At 38.7% G+C, this 15,708-nt stretch overlaps 2 protein-coding genes across 2 annotated transcripts; one reads left to right on the forward strand and one right to left on the reverse strand.

Annotated features, from left to right (window-relative positions):
* Positions 1-8,125: 8,125 nt before the first annotated feature.
* Positions 8,126-10,078, reverse strand: LOC129768585 (transcription factor grauzone-like). Its single transcript, XM_055770335.1, has 3 exons — positions 9,413-10,078; positions 9,068-9,359; positions 8,126-9,017 (listed from the first exon to the last, which is right to left on the reverse strand). The coding sequence occupies exons 1-3, from the start codon at positions 10,047-10,049 to the stop codon at positions 8,465-8,467; spliced, it is 1,482 nt and encodes a 493-aa protein (XP_055626310.1). The 5' UTR covers positions 10,050-10,078; the 3' UTR covers positions 8,126-8,464.
* A 2,492-nt stretch (positions 10,079-12,570) lies between these two features.
* On the forward strand, positions 12,571-14,963 carry LOC129768596 (transcription factor grauzone-like). Its single transcript, XM_055770346.1, has 5 exons — positions 12,571-12,697; positions 13,197-13,408; positions 13,465-14,104; positions 14,164-14,329; positions 14,383-14,963. Exons 2-5 carry the CDS (start codon positions 13,265-13,267, stop codon positions 14,909-14,911), a joined length of 1,479 nt encoding a protein of 492 aa, XP_055626321.1. The 5' UTR covers positions 12,571-12,697; positions 13,197-13,264; the 3' UTR covers positions 14,912-14,963.
* Positions 14,964-15,708: the final 745 nt, after the last annotated feature.

Consider the following 15,708-nt stretch of genomic DNA (forward strand, 5'->3'; position numbering starts at 1 on the left):
GATGGTTGTGAATAGCGAGAGTGATCAAATTGAACCTATTTTATATTGTATTTCTTATTGGTATAAATTGAAGCTGAATAGAGCTTAAAACTATTCATTTATTGATAGAGCGATTACCAGGTAGATTTTCAGAATTAGTAATCAAAGTATTGAATTATAATTTGAAGTTTATTTGAAGATTGATTAAAATCTCAGCGAGTAAAAACTGGCTGTACAGAATAGTGCGGTAACGAATCACTAAAAGTGAGTTCCCTCTATTTTATATTTATATAGTATGATTACTGGAGTAACTTATGTGTTTCTCAGGAAATTTGTAATTACCATTTTTGAATACACTGCACGGATGTTCGAATAAATTGACAAATTTAGGATTCATTTGTGACCGCACAACAGTCACTTATACCGACTTGACTCTCAGAATAACCCCCCTTGTATCGAATGCCACAGAGAAGAAGCTTTTATCATTCATGTGTAGAGATATTGGGGTTTATTCCGAGAGTCGCATCGGTGTAAGCGAGATTAATCGCGTCGGTGTCATATGAAAACACTCGCGCCATTCTGACGGTCGTTCGACGGTGATGAGACGAGTTCATTCGACCATACAAACAGATAAACCACAAATGAAAACCGGTTCATTATTAGAAACGTCAACTCATACGCGTTTTCCAAAAGGGCCGATGCATGAATTAGTATTTCACTGTGAATTAGAAAAGGCAAGTTTCAAATTGCCAAAATTTTATTATTTTGAAATGTTTTTGACTGCGACTTATAATACGGAAAAAATGCCGCAACTTCGATATCATTTTATAATCAGATTACATGATTAAACCTATCCTGTACATACATTTTTGAAACCCGAATATTTCAAATAATGAAAATGTCCACATAGGCCCTTTGTTTTTATGCTAATCGTTTGTTTATGTTTTCCATATACAGATTGATTGTAGTCATCTACTTGTGTATTTCTCAAACGGTAATTATTAGAAATACTTAATGGAATTTTGTTGAATGCCGCTAGACGCTATACAGCGGAGCAAATTTATACGTACAGAATTAACATGAACGAAGGTTTGTATTTCGGTGGATGATTCATACAAAAATGCTAAATTGATTTCATTTGTTAGTAGGTCTCTGGAATTCGATCATTACCTCACGGTGTTAGATGTATTAGATGATTTTTCTAGGAATGACAACAAACTAACGGACAAATCGCAGAGGAACAAGCTGCGAAGGATTTGGATGCAGCTTTTCAATTCTGACAAGCTCCTGGAAACAGGAATCGCTTTTTTTGGCTGGAGAATTTTCGATGGTATAACTGAAGTTTACCAGTGACTTGCCGGACATACTTCAGAACGGGTTACGAAGCAGATTAATCTAACGACAACCGATGATGATGGAATTACAGTATTATAATTGAGAAACAAGTTATTATTTTTTTATTCCTGTGTTTAGATTGTTAAGTTTTCGGGTTCTTATTCTATTCCTAATACGAAATGGAAGGCTCCAGTGCACTGGCATCAAATATAATTGAATGTTACCTATTATATACCTGTTTATGTTTAGGAGTTATGTTCGTTTTTGCTTCGAATAAAACCAGAATCAGTCATCTTACTTATATTTTTGCTATTATACGAGCTCATTGCACTTTTTAACGCAAACAGAACAGCGTCACGAGAAATAGTAATACCGACTCAAACCCTCACGCGTTTGGACCAATTATAGCTAAAAAGCGACTCCGAGAATACAACGACGAATGAACGGAGTTCATCGCGTGAAACATATTATGTTTATACCGACTCTCATAATACAAAAACATGGATGGACGTATTATATCGTTGTAAAACGACTGTCAGAATAAACCCCATTTATGTTTTTCATTTATTTGATTTTCGAATAATCTTTTTCTTTTTTCCTTTGTTCACGGATACACTGGATACTATTCTTATGTGATTCTATTTTGCGCGAAGTCACGCGACTTGGCCTTGCCCATCGTAAAATGGCCAATTCAGATTTTCATGATCGGCCTGATTCTACGCGGCGTGTTAGGTGAGATGACAATTGTCACGTATGTCACGCGATTGCACCAGGCGAATGCCGTGAGAAATCTCACTTGAATGAACTCTCACCGTATTCCCGCTCTCAAATCTACGTGACGATTGTCACACGAATTAGGATTTCTAGGTGACAATTGTCGATATGTCTTGAGGTGTCGACAGCACATGAAAACTTATCAAAAATGGAAAGTAAGCATCGAAATCAAAAATGGAAAGTAAGCATAGTTTCCGGTCGTAAATAACCCAATAGTAATAGTATTGTATCAATATATTCAATTTATATTTAATGAGTGTGCTTCTAATCGTCGCGCTCTCGGTATCGCATAATGCTTTTGGTCCTTTTGGTCGCTGCGCCTCGGTATCGCGATGTGACGTTTCTCTTTTCGACCGGTGTTTACATTTAGGATTTGTTCGCCGTTATCTTCAATTAAAAATGCTAATAGCAGTAGAGAAAAAAGAAAGTCTTATTTTTATATGCTGTGTGTTGAAAAATATATTGTACATCCAGTGTTAATCACATAAAACAATTGTGTGGTATTTCATCATTATGTTTGAAGTGCCTTCCCTAGTTTTGTTTTCGAATGAGATTCTGTCCTGTGCCTGCAGTCGGCATGAAAAACTCTCGAAGTGCTTCCAGCAAAACAGTAAAAGAAGGAAAGTGCCCATTCAACGTTATTTCGCGTCCCGGGACGCATATCTATGTATGTGAGTGTGTGTTACACAGTTTTGTAAGCGAGCACCGGGAGAGAACGCGCTACGCAAGTGGAACAAAAAAAGGAAGCTAAGTTGATAATCTCTCACATTTTTATTTGTACTCGATTCTCTCCAGAGGATTGTTTTCTATTCTCTTCTTCTTCTTTTATGCCAACATTAAAAAATACAATAAGAAAGATAGGTGAAAAACATGACGAGGCTTTATTAGTTTTCTTGTAATTTCGTGAAGACATATTAATTTTTAATGAATTCGAGATAAGTGAGACGAATGAGGCAGTGCCCTCTCGATTATGAACAGGTAGTTTGTGTGTAGATATGTGACGTCATTATAATGTCCGTCGTGATTCTTTAATTCTTTAAATTTTTAATTCTATCTTTAATACTTTGATAAATTAATCATTTAATTCTTGAATATATTATTAACTTTAACTAATCCAATTGTGACGACGGGTGGTTGTCTTCGGGGCGGCCTGGAGGGGGTGGGTCGCTGAGGGAGCTCGTCTTGGATAAGTAGGGGCGATGGTTTTCCTGTTACTTAGCGCGCGTGCTCTTTGCATGTGTCTGGTCGAGGGAGCGGAGGGCTGTCTTTGGGTAAAAATTTTAGGAGAGTTCTCTCTGTGACCTTCTCAGGTTGCCTAAAGATAGACTTTTTTCGCCGTGATTGGAGTTATACGAGGGGTACACACGTTGAATAAGATATCGTTGTTCCGATTCATTTTAGAGAAGCCCTCTCGGACCTTCCCAGATTGCCCAAGAATGGCTCTCCTTTGTCGCGATTGGAATAATATAGTGAGTGCGCGCGTTGGATGAATCAAAATTAATGGATGATTTTCGGAATTCCATTTCATCGAGTGGTCAAGAGTTCGCGCTTAGATAATCTCATCACTTACCGCAGTGAATCCTGATTTCTCTTAACCATTCCCACTAACAACTATCCCTTCCATGATAAACGCTAGGGAACCACGCTATAGAGGCGACCCTTCTGGCCTCCGGGCGGCGAATATCATACTAACATTCCTTTCCTTCCTCTGGTGACTGTAAGGACGTGGCCGGCGTCGTTATTGGCCATTTAAAGCTTGAATCGCCGAAAATTGCACAACGAGAATGATTTGCTAGTCCCAAGCGTCATTCTGTGTGTTCTTTGTGCAATTTGGTTGGTTCAGGTCAATCACGGAGAGCAACTACGAATTGTACAGTCTACCCAAGCTCAAGCTCAATATATTCAATTTATATTTAATATTCACAATGCGTGTGACGAATTGCATACAGTTTGTATTTCTTGTGAAAGCGGTATGTTATCTCTCGATCGGGCGAATCAGTACTCCGGAAATCCTTCTATTATATGAAATGAATTTATTTTTTCTACAATATATCTATTACATGGGTGTTATGTTTAATCTTTCTAGTAGCGAGCCATCAACACCGAACTACATATCCATTCCAGAAGCCGTGGTAAACATCGGAGCCGGAGCCGGAGCAACAATTAAACACTGAGTACGCAGGGAGCAGCAGCAATTACGATCAAAACAAACGAAAGCGTAAAACTCTGCAGGATGCTAGCAACCATTTCCGTCTGCTTGTTGGGCCAACTAAATCCTAATCAAATGATCTAATCTCTCTGAGCGAAATAAATAAAATTCTGGGATGCCAGATGTTTTTTCTCCAATTTATGCGATGAAAATCTGAAATATCTGTAAATATGTGCTAGTGTCTGTAAAACTTGTCAGTTTCGTTTATCATTTGGAACCAATAATGTTTTGTCACTATTTTAAACAGCCTGCAGCAGGAATAAAAGGATGTGACAAAAGTTAAATGTCTGCAAATTCGTGAACATATGTGCGAATGTGGCATCTCTGATCAGACTTGGCAACCAGCAGAATGAACGCCTTGTCACTTGCTGTTCATCCTCTCACATACATAAAATGAACCTCTCACGGCATCCGATACGACTGTACGAATAGAGTGAGGAGAACTGCGTGATGGTGACGTGACAATTGTCATCTCACCTCATACGCCGCGTAGAATCAGGCCGAATGACAGTTTCTTGATGAAAGATTCCGGAACAAATGAGTTTAAATTATAATTTTAAGTTTTTCCTTAAAATCGGTACGAGCTTTCCGGCGAACTATTTCCCAAGTAGTTGTACAAGAAGATCATTGTTAGACGAACTTATTACAACCACAAAACTACTGCCAGGGTAATGTTTCAACAAGGTTCCTCGGAGCCATCAGACACTACTCAGCCTTGTTTCGCGTTCTGTAAAAGCGAAGGTGTATCTTTGTTGCTCGGACGATCTGTGTTTAAGTCGAGTAATTCGGAACATATTTCGCAATACCAAAATATTTTTTTAATGGGACGATGAATCTACGGATCAGCTAAGAGAATGGGATCCGGAATTGATCACTGATTAACGACTTTGAGATTGAGTGGCAACTCGGGTGTTGAGCGATCCAAAATAACATCAATCAATCTAGCATCTTTTTAATAACTAGAACAACATGATGAGACTTTTCAAACCAGCAATGCTGTCGAGATACTGAGTTCCTTACATAGAATATGCGTGATGTAACTTGTTTGGGATTTATAATGTAGAACGGATCGACAACCGTGTTGTCGAAACTATCAAATACACTTACTGTAGCATTTTTAGACATTCGACTAACGTGAGTTATAAGAATGTGTGATCAGGAGTTGAGTTGGTTTGCGACTTTTCTGATCTTGGGATGCTGGTAAAATGGGAGCTTCGGAAAAAAACGAGGGTAGTGCAATCCACAGACCCTTTGTGAAATCATAATGAAATGACTGAACAATTTTGAGATGCTGAATGTATGCCCATTATCAGGAACAGTTATAGTATTATTTTGTTTTTACGCACAGAAGCTAACTGTAGACAGTCTAATGACGTTCGCAAGAAACTGAAGAGTGATACCGTTAGGTCGCCATTCACCGTGCATTTAAGCAAATTTTGTGTAATTTTAGTCTTTAATGTAATAACAAAATGCTAATCGCACTTACAGATACCATAGAATGCCTTCTCCTCGCATAAAAATTCTCAGAAAAATAAGACATTTAAGGATTCTGTTCAAAAATAAGTTGCTTTGAACATTTTCCGGAACATCTTATTGTCGCCTATCACCGTTTTATGTCACCATTTACCGTGCACCTAGGGCTCCATTCACCGTGCATTTAAAGTTTTTATCCTAGTTCCATTAGGAAAGATAAAATCATCGAATGAAGTTTATGGTTTATATTTAGTCGTGGAATTTATTTGTGAAAAAAATAATGTATGACCTTCATTTAAAGGGGTATCAATTTCAATTCTGTTTAAACTAATCGTGGAATATTGCCTCGATACGAAATCCATCCAAACTTTGGTGAGACAGGAATTGCTTATGCACTCACTGGAACCAATTCCTTAGTTGACGCTTTGTTACTAGCGGAGACTTGAGGATGTCTTTTGATGATCTTTTGATTCTTTCTCAAGGATCCAGGGTTGAAGTTGAATAGAGTTTTCAACTTCATAAGACGCCCACATTATCCCACACAGATCCGGAGCCCCTTAATTGTAATTGGAAGACCATAATGAGCAGAATTTTCAATCCACTCCAAAATCTTCCGTTTACAGGTTCTGGCCCGGGAGCTTGTTTCAAATCGTCTGTACCGGTATGTTGAATTCCCGGCTTGCGGATCTCATCGATACTCCATGTTGAATAGAATCGATTGCTTTCTCCAAATCATTTGTGGAGTAGTGCTTCTTTTGAAGTTTATATTGGCTCATTCTATAAAAAAAGACAAATTGTTGTTTATGTATTGCGAAATTTCAATGCACGGTGAATGGAGAATTCTGTTTTATGAAGGATCCATTCACCGTGCATTTTTGTTTTGATGAAATATCAATGTAAACACTATTTTCTTCTATATTTGATACGCAGTCTCAAAAAACGTATATGAAGCTGCGATTGTACGGTAAAACAGGAGAAAAACCCATGCAACAAGTATTTTAAACACTAAAATCTCAAAAACGGTTATGCCACTTTTCTTCGTAGGGACGCTGATGGAGAGTTAATTGCTTCGCATGTAGACAAACAAAAACGTCAAAACGAGACTTTAAAAGGATTTTGATGGCAACTATGCCCCATATCAAAGCTTTTATACTATTTTTGGTAACATAAATGCAAAAGTGGGGTATTTTTCCACTATTTCGAAAAAATATTGGAACATATTTCGAAAATGCACGGTGAATGGCGACTTAACGGTACAAATAATTTACCGGGTAATGTTGAAGAAATGAAAGAATAGAGAATTAATCACTACTATGACATTGTTCACAAATTGCAGAACGCCAAAAAATATGGATTTTGTACTTCCTTCCTCCCTAACGTAACGCAAGCCATACCCCAAAAATATAACAAGTGACATAATCTCGACCCGTGATTACGTCATGATGATGTCGTTCGTATCTCGAATCTCATCTTGTTCGGAGATATTTAAAATCAACATACAACAAATATCGTAATGTAATCCTACGTCAACTATGTTATAAGTTTTATTACATTTGATTCGAAATAAAACCTCTAAAACACTCATTCAACATTTTAATTATTATTATTATTATTTTTACTTTGGGTTGGCTTTCTGCGCTGAAAAAAGAAATTACCTTAAATATGCACAAGTTGCAATGTATGGAAGAGTTATAGGGCACATATTTATCTACCATTTCATCAAAATCTGAGATGACCTTTTTGAGAAAATCGATTTTTAGTTTTTGGAATCGATTTTTTTCAGTGTGGGATTTCATAAAAATATTTTTTCAGCGTTTTTTCCTGAAAATTATTTTTATAAAACTCTTCCATAGATCACTTTTTTGTAGGACTTATCATTTTCGAGTAAAAAAATAAAAAATGACAAACACAAACACATGTTAAGCATGGTGTCGGGTCGCAAAAGAAAAAAAATGAACTACGAAATTATAACCGGTGAGAAACAAACATTATAAAAATTGAAGAATTAAACTTTTTAGTACAAACATTTTGTAGCACTGACAAGTGCCAATGCATGAATACTTGAACTGAGTGAGGGACGCAAGCTTTCACCAATATTTATAGATTTTTGTGTATGAGTTCTAAACATCATACCCATCAGATGGGCCAACCTAAAGAGCCAACCGGGCCACATGCGGCCCGCGGGCCGTAGGTTTAGTATCGATGATCTAGATGAATTTTCGGAAAACTAAGTATGCCAAGTTGCTTAATCAGGTAAGGTCTTCACGTCCAGAAAGTTTCATTCAATTTTGAGAAACAATTTCGGAAATTGTTTCATTCAATCAATACAAATAAATGATTACTAAGCCGATGGTAGTCCTACGTCAGCTATGGCGTTATATCATAGATAAAACCCTCTCATTTTTGAAAGAACTTTAACCGGAAGGTCATTCATCTCCGAGAGGGGATTTCCGAGCGGGCATCAGCTTATATACTGATTTGAAATTACACGAATTGTCTGTTTTATAAATATAGTGAAACAAGTCTTCGGATCAAAAATTAACATGCATATAACTCTTGGACATTTTTTCTTTCGAATATAGTGAATATCATACCACTTCGTTTAGCTGGCAGAGATATTTTTTTTAATTTAGAACTTACACACCAGTACAGAGATGCAAAACGTAGTTCTTCGTCAAAAAGTTTCCGTACCCCTCACTGTCCGTTCCGTGGAACGCCCTGCTGCGCCGCCTTTTGGGCATTTTTCTGCTCGAGCCACTCCTGGGGATGCATTTTTTTCCGATGGGAGAACATATTCGCGTTCGAGTTGAACGTGCGACTGCAGAAAGTGCACGAGTAGAGCGCCTCGCCAGTGTGCGAAGCCATGTGCTCCTTGAGGGAGATTGCCCGCTTGAATTCCTTGCCGCACTCTTTACACACATGGCTGATAGCTGTGTCGCTATGACGATGCCTTTTATGTCCTGCCAAGGCCGTTCGGTTGGGCGATATGTGGTCGCACAAATTACACGCTGCCGGTCCTTGGTTGTGGCGGCGATAATGCTTCCGCCAGCTGACTCGGTTTTTGAGCCACTGCAGACAAACGTCGCACTGAACGCGAAGTTCGGCTGGGCTCAGCTCGTGCTCTTTTTTGTGCCTTAGAAATTCCGCCTTCGAGTAAAATCCTTTGGCGCATACATCACAGATAAAGTCAGTGGGACGCGTGTGGCGAATTTTAACGTGAGTTTTCAGCAGAGGTTCCGTTGGAAAACTAAACCAAAATTCTATTAGAAGGAAACAAATTGCGCTAACGAAACTTACATTTTTTCGCAGAGTTCACATTTGGCCGTAGCATTGTCCAAGTTCACGTGACCCTTCAAGTGGAACGCAAGCTGTGTTTCTTTCGCGAACTTCTTCGGGCACCGATCGCAATGGTAAATCTTCAACTCATCTGGCAAATGGATCTCTTGCTTGTGTCTCTGCACCCCGTGACTGTTGACAAAACTCTTGTGACAGATATCACATTTGAATTTATCAGGATCTTCCAATTTTTGCACGTGTTCAAGCAAGTGCACTTTCTTGTGGTAGCGTTGACCGCAGCAGACAATGAAACCTGCAAAAAATAACAATATTTAGCATGTACACAACAATCCACAAAAAGTATACCTTTGGTGCCATGCTCATCCTGGACATGCTTCTGGAATGTGGCAAATGTTGGACAATTGATCCCGCAATTATCGCAAATGTATTTTACATGAGTTTGAATAATTGCGTCTTCTTCGGCTAGCTGTTCAGCAGTTTTAGCGTGATAGATACGTTCCTGTTTCGCATCTGATTCCTCCAATTTTTCACGACGAACATACTTACGCTTCGGTTTGATTGCAGCTTGTCCCGAACCCGTGTCACTTTCACTAGTAAGCGAATCCTCTGCGGGTTTCGGATTGAACTCTTCTCCCGAACTTCCATCCTCGTCATTATCGGAGTACTCTTGTTTTATCTCCAATGTAATTTCAGGCTCCTGCGGTGGCAATTCAACATCTATAAATTCCTGTTTAATATCTGAGACTGACGACTTGCGGAGGTGATTTTGCTGAACGTCAGCAAAAAATCGGTGGAAGCTGTCCAGCTGATTCCAGCAAGAGTGACACAGAATTTGTTCTTCGTTGAAATCTTCCGGTTGAAACCAAAAGTGTTGCACGAGCAATTCAGCGATACCCTGTGTGGTATCGAGAATGAATAAATAGTTTTCCGAATTGCGGAAGCAAGTGAAACAGTCTTTCGAGTCCATTACGATTTGAGACATTACGTTATGCGGTAGGCTAACGTATAACAGTTAGCAAAAGCATAATCTGTTTATAAACAGAAGTGAGTGAGATGTGGGAAGTGAGCCAAGGGCATTGCGATAGTGAACCGGACAGAAATAATTGATAGATACAGTAATTTACTTTTAATGCGACATTTTGCTAATTGGACAGACCTGTAGTGCGACACGTTTAATTGGATCTTTTTTACCTCAACTTGGACTTTTTGTAAACATTAAGTTCGGGGCCCAAATTATGGTCCCACATTGAAAGTAGCCACCAGACGCCGACACTCTCTCATCGCCAATGTTCAATTACATGTCAAAATCACCTGCAATGCGACACTGAGTGGTGCCTCGGCATGTCGCATTGAATGTAAATTACTGTAAATTATGATTGGAAATTAGGTAGTGAAAAAATCCTCTATGAAAATTTGTTTTAAAATTATTTCGTATTATAATAATAAGTTTTAGTAGAGTTAACAGAAAATTTAGAGAAAATAAATTAGAGTCAGGACTACGTGCTTCAAGTAATTAAATAACGCAGAGGAAAATTTTTCATTTAAATTTTAGGAATTTAAAACTGTCTTCAGATTTTTTAATTCGATAGAGAATAATTAGGATCCGCAACTCAAATGTCACCACTACACGTCAGTACTGTACACTGTATCGTGAAATTTGATAACCAAAAGATTTCTACCAAAGTTTTGCATTGAGTGCTTCACCACGCTTTGAACACGATCGTTTTCGCACAATATTGTCGTATGTATTTCGCACAATATTGTCGAATGTGACCCATTCATCATCCCCAGTCACCATCCGTCTAAGAAATGGGTCGATTCCATTCCGTTTGGGCGACGCTTCGCAGATGGAAATTCATTCCATCATGTAAAAAACGGAATCAATATCACAATTTTTTTCTGGTCTGCATTTTCGCCTTTATTAAAGAAAAACTGTAAAATGTACCGATTTTTTTCTTTGTTGTTTTCTTTTGTTAACACCCTATGTAGAGAAGGCGATCTGGTTTAGTGGTAACATCCGTACCTCTCACGCTAAAGGTCACGAGTAGTGTTGCCACAGTTAAATCTGTACCAGAGCGGTTAAAAATCTTACTCAGCTGTACTTTTTTTCCAAAAATCTGTACCATCGAAAATATTTGTTGTAGAGAAAAGAGGCTCCTGCACCCATCGCCTATTTGGCGAAATATAACTACTTGGGATGAATGACAAACACGGTTATCATATAGTGCACTGTTTGTCGAGTCGGATACTATTTTGTGCTCGTCGGTTGTTATTTTTCAAAGAAGAAAATATTTATAAATGAAAATGGCTTCAACAATGACATCATTTGGCGCTATAGCAGTAGCTCTGGCCACTGCAGCTTTAATAATTGAAGAGGACAGACCAAAAAAACAAACACAGTTCCATTCCGTAATAGTTATATTTATAAGAACTTATATAAATTATATAAGAACTTCGTTCGCATGGCGTCTGAAGATTTTGATTATCTTCTTCGGTTGGTTACTACGTTGATTAGAAAAAAGGATGACTGGATAAAGTTTCATGTCACTATAGTACCTTTTTAGAATCCCGGGAACAATTATATCGCGTATTATTACCGAGGTACTATATGCTATTTTCACAGTGTTGAAATATGAGTTTCTAACAGTAAATTTGCTGTGAGTTCTTTTTTGTGTATAATGTACCATATATCCTGATGTTCCTAGAAGCGAACATTTATACGAATACTATTGATTCGAAACATCGATGTTTTTTTTATATTAATTTTTTTAACTATTTGAATTCCAATGAAACTTCCCAGTAGAACTGCCACAGCTTACGGTCCTCCTCCAACCGCGGGCGACTGCTTCTGCAGTAAATCTTCCACCCCCAACAGATGTCGTCGGTCAATGCTGCTGCTTTATTTCCTCCATCGAGTCCAAGACGTAGATCATTTCCTGGAAGTTCTGCTGCAACTGAATGAATTCCAGTCGCATTCTTCTAGCGCGCAACAACTTCAGCAAGTAGTTCCAAAGTCGCAACACATTTTCCTTGTGAGCTGCAATTCGCTTCATATCGTGGTATCGTTCAACTTCCAGCTCGTTCCAGGCGGCCATCACAGCCTGAACACGTTCTTCGTAGGCAAAACTGTTGGTCTTGATAGCCTTATACTTCTTGGCGGCGCTTCCACTGCAATCAGATTGAAGCCGAAATTATCGGTGCTGACCAGACGCTGATTTTCTGAATGCCACCTGTCACTTTGTTCGCCACTCTTCAATTATCAACAGTGGCAAACAATGCCAAACATCAAAAATACAAAAAATAAATGACTGAAATATTTAACGTATGCCAGTACATGGTTTGACAAATTGGTCTAAAAGAGTCTAAGCGAACTAGTACTGAATATTTGCTTGTCGTGTGTCGAAAATATTTGATGAGTACACATTGATCAAATTTTATCTGTCGAAAATAGTCAAATATTTGGCTTCGGTCAAACAGTGTATGAGCACCCTAAGACGAATTATGTGTGTTTTGACAAAAAGTACCTTGCATTGTGTACAAATACCTGCAAGCTACACTGTTTCTAGCTGCACAACATTTCCTCGCCCCTGGTAATGTCAATGCGATTCCTTGTTTTGATTTTATGCTGAGGCTAGTGATCCCCGATTTTTGAAATTAATCGTTCATCCACTAATCGAATACTTTTAAGCAGTTTCTTATTCGATACGATTAATCGATCCAAATAATCGATTAATCGATTAATCGTCACACTGAGAGAAATAATTAGTTAGACTAATATTTCTCATTTGTTAGAAAGCCATCTGGAATCAAAAAAGTGTTCATTACGCCTGAAAATCAATTATTATCTTTTACGCTCCCCTAAACTCGTAAACGAAGCTCATCTCGCATCGACGGCATTGAACTTCTTTTAGTAGTTTAGGAGAGCGTCAAAGATAATTATTGATTTTCAGGATAAAACTGCAGCGGCTGTACGGTTTTTTTGCTCTGGGTTTGAATCGATTAATCGATGTAAATTATTCGTTCGCTTCGATTATTGGTTGTGCAGTATTCGTTCGATTAATAATCGATTTCTGTAGGAAGTATTCGATTAATCGATTAATCGAACGATTATCGGGGATCACTAGCTGAGGCATTTTATTATTTAATGTTTGCCTTTTAATTCGCGATGGGCTATCACTGTACAAACTAATACAAGTTATGGCTCAAATCACGACAAAAATAGAGGGATGCGGAAATAATTGCCTAACCTGTCTTCAAGATCCGGGACCCCACTTTGCGACGGTTCAACATGAGAGTGACCAAACGATAGCAGAGGCTCTGAGAAGACATTTCTGGTTCAGCGTGAGTAGTATTCAATATTCTTGTACGAACCGCTTAACGCGTCTATGAATTTGTAGGAAACAGAAATCATGATTGCGATAATGTGCTATCCTTGCCGAGACAATCTAAGTAACTTCCATCGATTTTATTCTTCGGTAGAAGAAGTGCACAAAAGCCGCGTCTTGAGACCAGAATTAGTTCAAATAAAGTGCGAACCGGAAGAAAGTCAAATTGAGTATGTGAACAACTACGAAGTGACTCGCATTCCAACGCCGGATTTAGCAGAGATAAAGTGTGAGGAGAATCAAATTGAACCGCAAGACGATGATAGCTCGACAACGTTTGAAAACGCAACTACTCCGACTGATGACAATGATGAATCGATGGTGGAAAGGGAAAACGACATATGGGACGAACAGGAGCAGCAACAGGAGCATAGCTCCATGCAGTTGTCGAGGAAGGAAGAATATTTAAAACAGGATGAATTCATTAGATCGCATGTCAAATACATCTGCCAGCTTTGTGGCCAAGATAATCCAACTTTTACATCGTTCCTAAAGCATTCGTTGGAAGTTCACGAAACGAAATCGGCATATGTGGCATGCTGCGGGAAGAAGTATTACCACAAGGTTCGCTTGTATCACCATGTGCAACTTGTCAATGAACCGGACATGTTCAGATGCAATGAATGTCACATCAATTTCAGCGATTCAGAAGGTAATTGACAACGATAAATTATATCGAAAACTCATGAAAATAGTTAATTTTGAAATTAGGGAAAAAACGGCATTTAAAGAAGTATCACCCGACGGGAGAAGGACAAAACTTTCAATGCAGTCACTGTCCTAGAAGCTTCTCCGTCGAGTATAAATATAATATGCACCTTCAAGACCATACCGATTCGGATGAAAAAAGTTGGAAATGTGAATTCTGTGGAAAAATGTAAGTATGCTCAATATGAACTAAGTAATGAATTATTGCAATTTTCTTTACAGTTACAAGGATCGTTATATATTGAGTAGTCACATCAAACAAAAACACACCGAAGCCACCAAACATGTCTGCAGTGTTTGCGGCAAGGGTTTTCATCGCAAAACACTGTTCCTGCGGCACAAGCTGGAACATGAGAACCCTTCGGAGCTGAAAATCCAGTGTCAGGTTTGTATGCGATGGTGGAAAAATCGGGACAGCTGGCGCCGGCATATGCGTCAACATCTGGGAACAGAAGCAACGTGCGATGTCTGTGGCCACGTTTCTCCCCATCAACACGCACTGACTGCCCACAAACGAATACATCACAGTGGGAAAAAGCCAGAATTTGCTTGCAGCTATTGTCCGAAAACATTCCCGAGACCCATTAGGCTGAAGGAACACGTGGCAGCCCGGCATACGGGGACTCCCCTGTACAAGTGTCCGTTCTGCGAGTGGACCGTAAGCTCGAGCAATGGTATGACCTCACACAAGAAGACAAAACATCCGACCGAGTGGTTGGAGGAGCAAAACCGGAAGTACTATACCAAATGATTATGTTACTATAATATTATTATGTAAATATAACCCTGAAACATAAAAGAAGTTATTACCACGTCATAGCTTTTCTTTGTCCGTCTTGAAAAAACATGTATGAACCGAAAATGGGTGCTTTGCAATTCGACGCAAAATATGTATGCGAAATTTTGCAATGCAATTCGCCAACAAAGCATTCCTGTTTTGTTCGTTAAATTAATCAATTGTTCAACTAATGCCACTATTTATATTTCATGCCAAAGTTGCTGGATAAATTTCCCGTGTAATGGGGTATTGCATAATATTTATCACAATCGCGATTTTGCGTAATACACATTTGAAATCTCAAGGCGCGGCCACATTATGCCGAATGATGCCGATCGGCCTGTACCAGGCGGCATATTCGGTTCGTTATGTAATGTGGACGCTCCATCGGGTGCACGAAGCCGAAGTATTTTTGACTCACCGTATGACTTTTTTCCACAGTTTTAATACAGAAAATTATTATATTTAGTTTATATCAATACACATGACGTTAGACCAGCGATACTCAACCTGCGGCCCGGCAGACTTTCTGGTTGGCCCATCTGGTGTATATGAAGTTTTCCAAACACATAAGTACTTTTGCCTTGACATCATTGCAGACGAAAGAGAGGATACGACTATTCACAATTAATGAAAAATTGCATTCTCTTGTCTCTGATAATTATTTTCTGTTCTGGATAAGATTGTTTTGCTGAAATGCAATGAGATTTATAGAAAAATAGTTAAGTTAGGGTCAGTACTATGTCTTCTAAGTATTTAAACAACATCGA

Source organism: Toxorhynchites rutilus, chromosome 1 (assembly GCF_029784135.1).
Source record: "Toxorhynchites rutilus septentrionalis strain SRP chromosome 1, ASM2978413v1, whole genome shotgun sequence".
NCBI classification, from domain to species: domain Eukaryota; kingdom Metazoa; phylum Arthropoda; class Insecta; order Diptera; family Culicidae; genus Toxorhynchites; species Toxorhynchites rutilus.

Excerpts from the sequence above, each read along its gene's own strand:
- LOC129768585 (XM_055770335.1), bottom strand. The coding sequence starts at position 10,049 with ATGTCTCAAATCGTAATGGACTCGAAAGACTGTTTCACTTGCTTCCGC. Across the intron at positions 9,360-9,412 it reads GGATGAGCATGGCACCAAAG|GTTTCATTGTCTGCTGCGGT; the intron begins GTATACTTTTTG and ends TATTTTTTGCAG. Across the intron at positions 9,018-9,067 it reads TGTGAACTCTGCGAAAAAAT|TTTTCCAACGGAACCTCTGC; the intron begins GTAAGTTTCGTT and ends ATTTTGGTTTAG.
- LOC129768596 (XM_055770346.1), top strand. The coding sequence starts at position 13,265 with ATGGCTCAAATCACGACAAAAATAGAGGGATGCGGAAATAATTGCCTA. Across the intron at positions 13,409-13,464 it reads GAAGACATTTCTGGTTCAGC|GAAACAGAAATCATGATTGC; the intron begins GTGAGTAGTATT and ends ATGAATTTGTAG. Across the intron at positions 14,105-14,163 it reads CAATTTCAGCGATTCAGAAG|GGAAAAAACGGCATTTAAAG; the intron begins GTAATTGACAAC and ends TTTTGAAATTAG.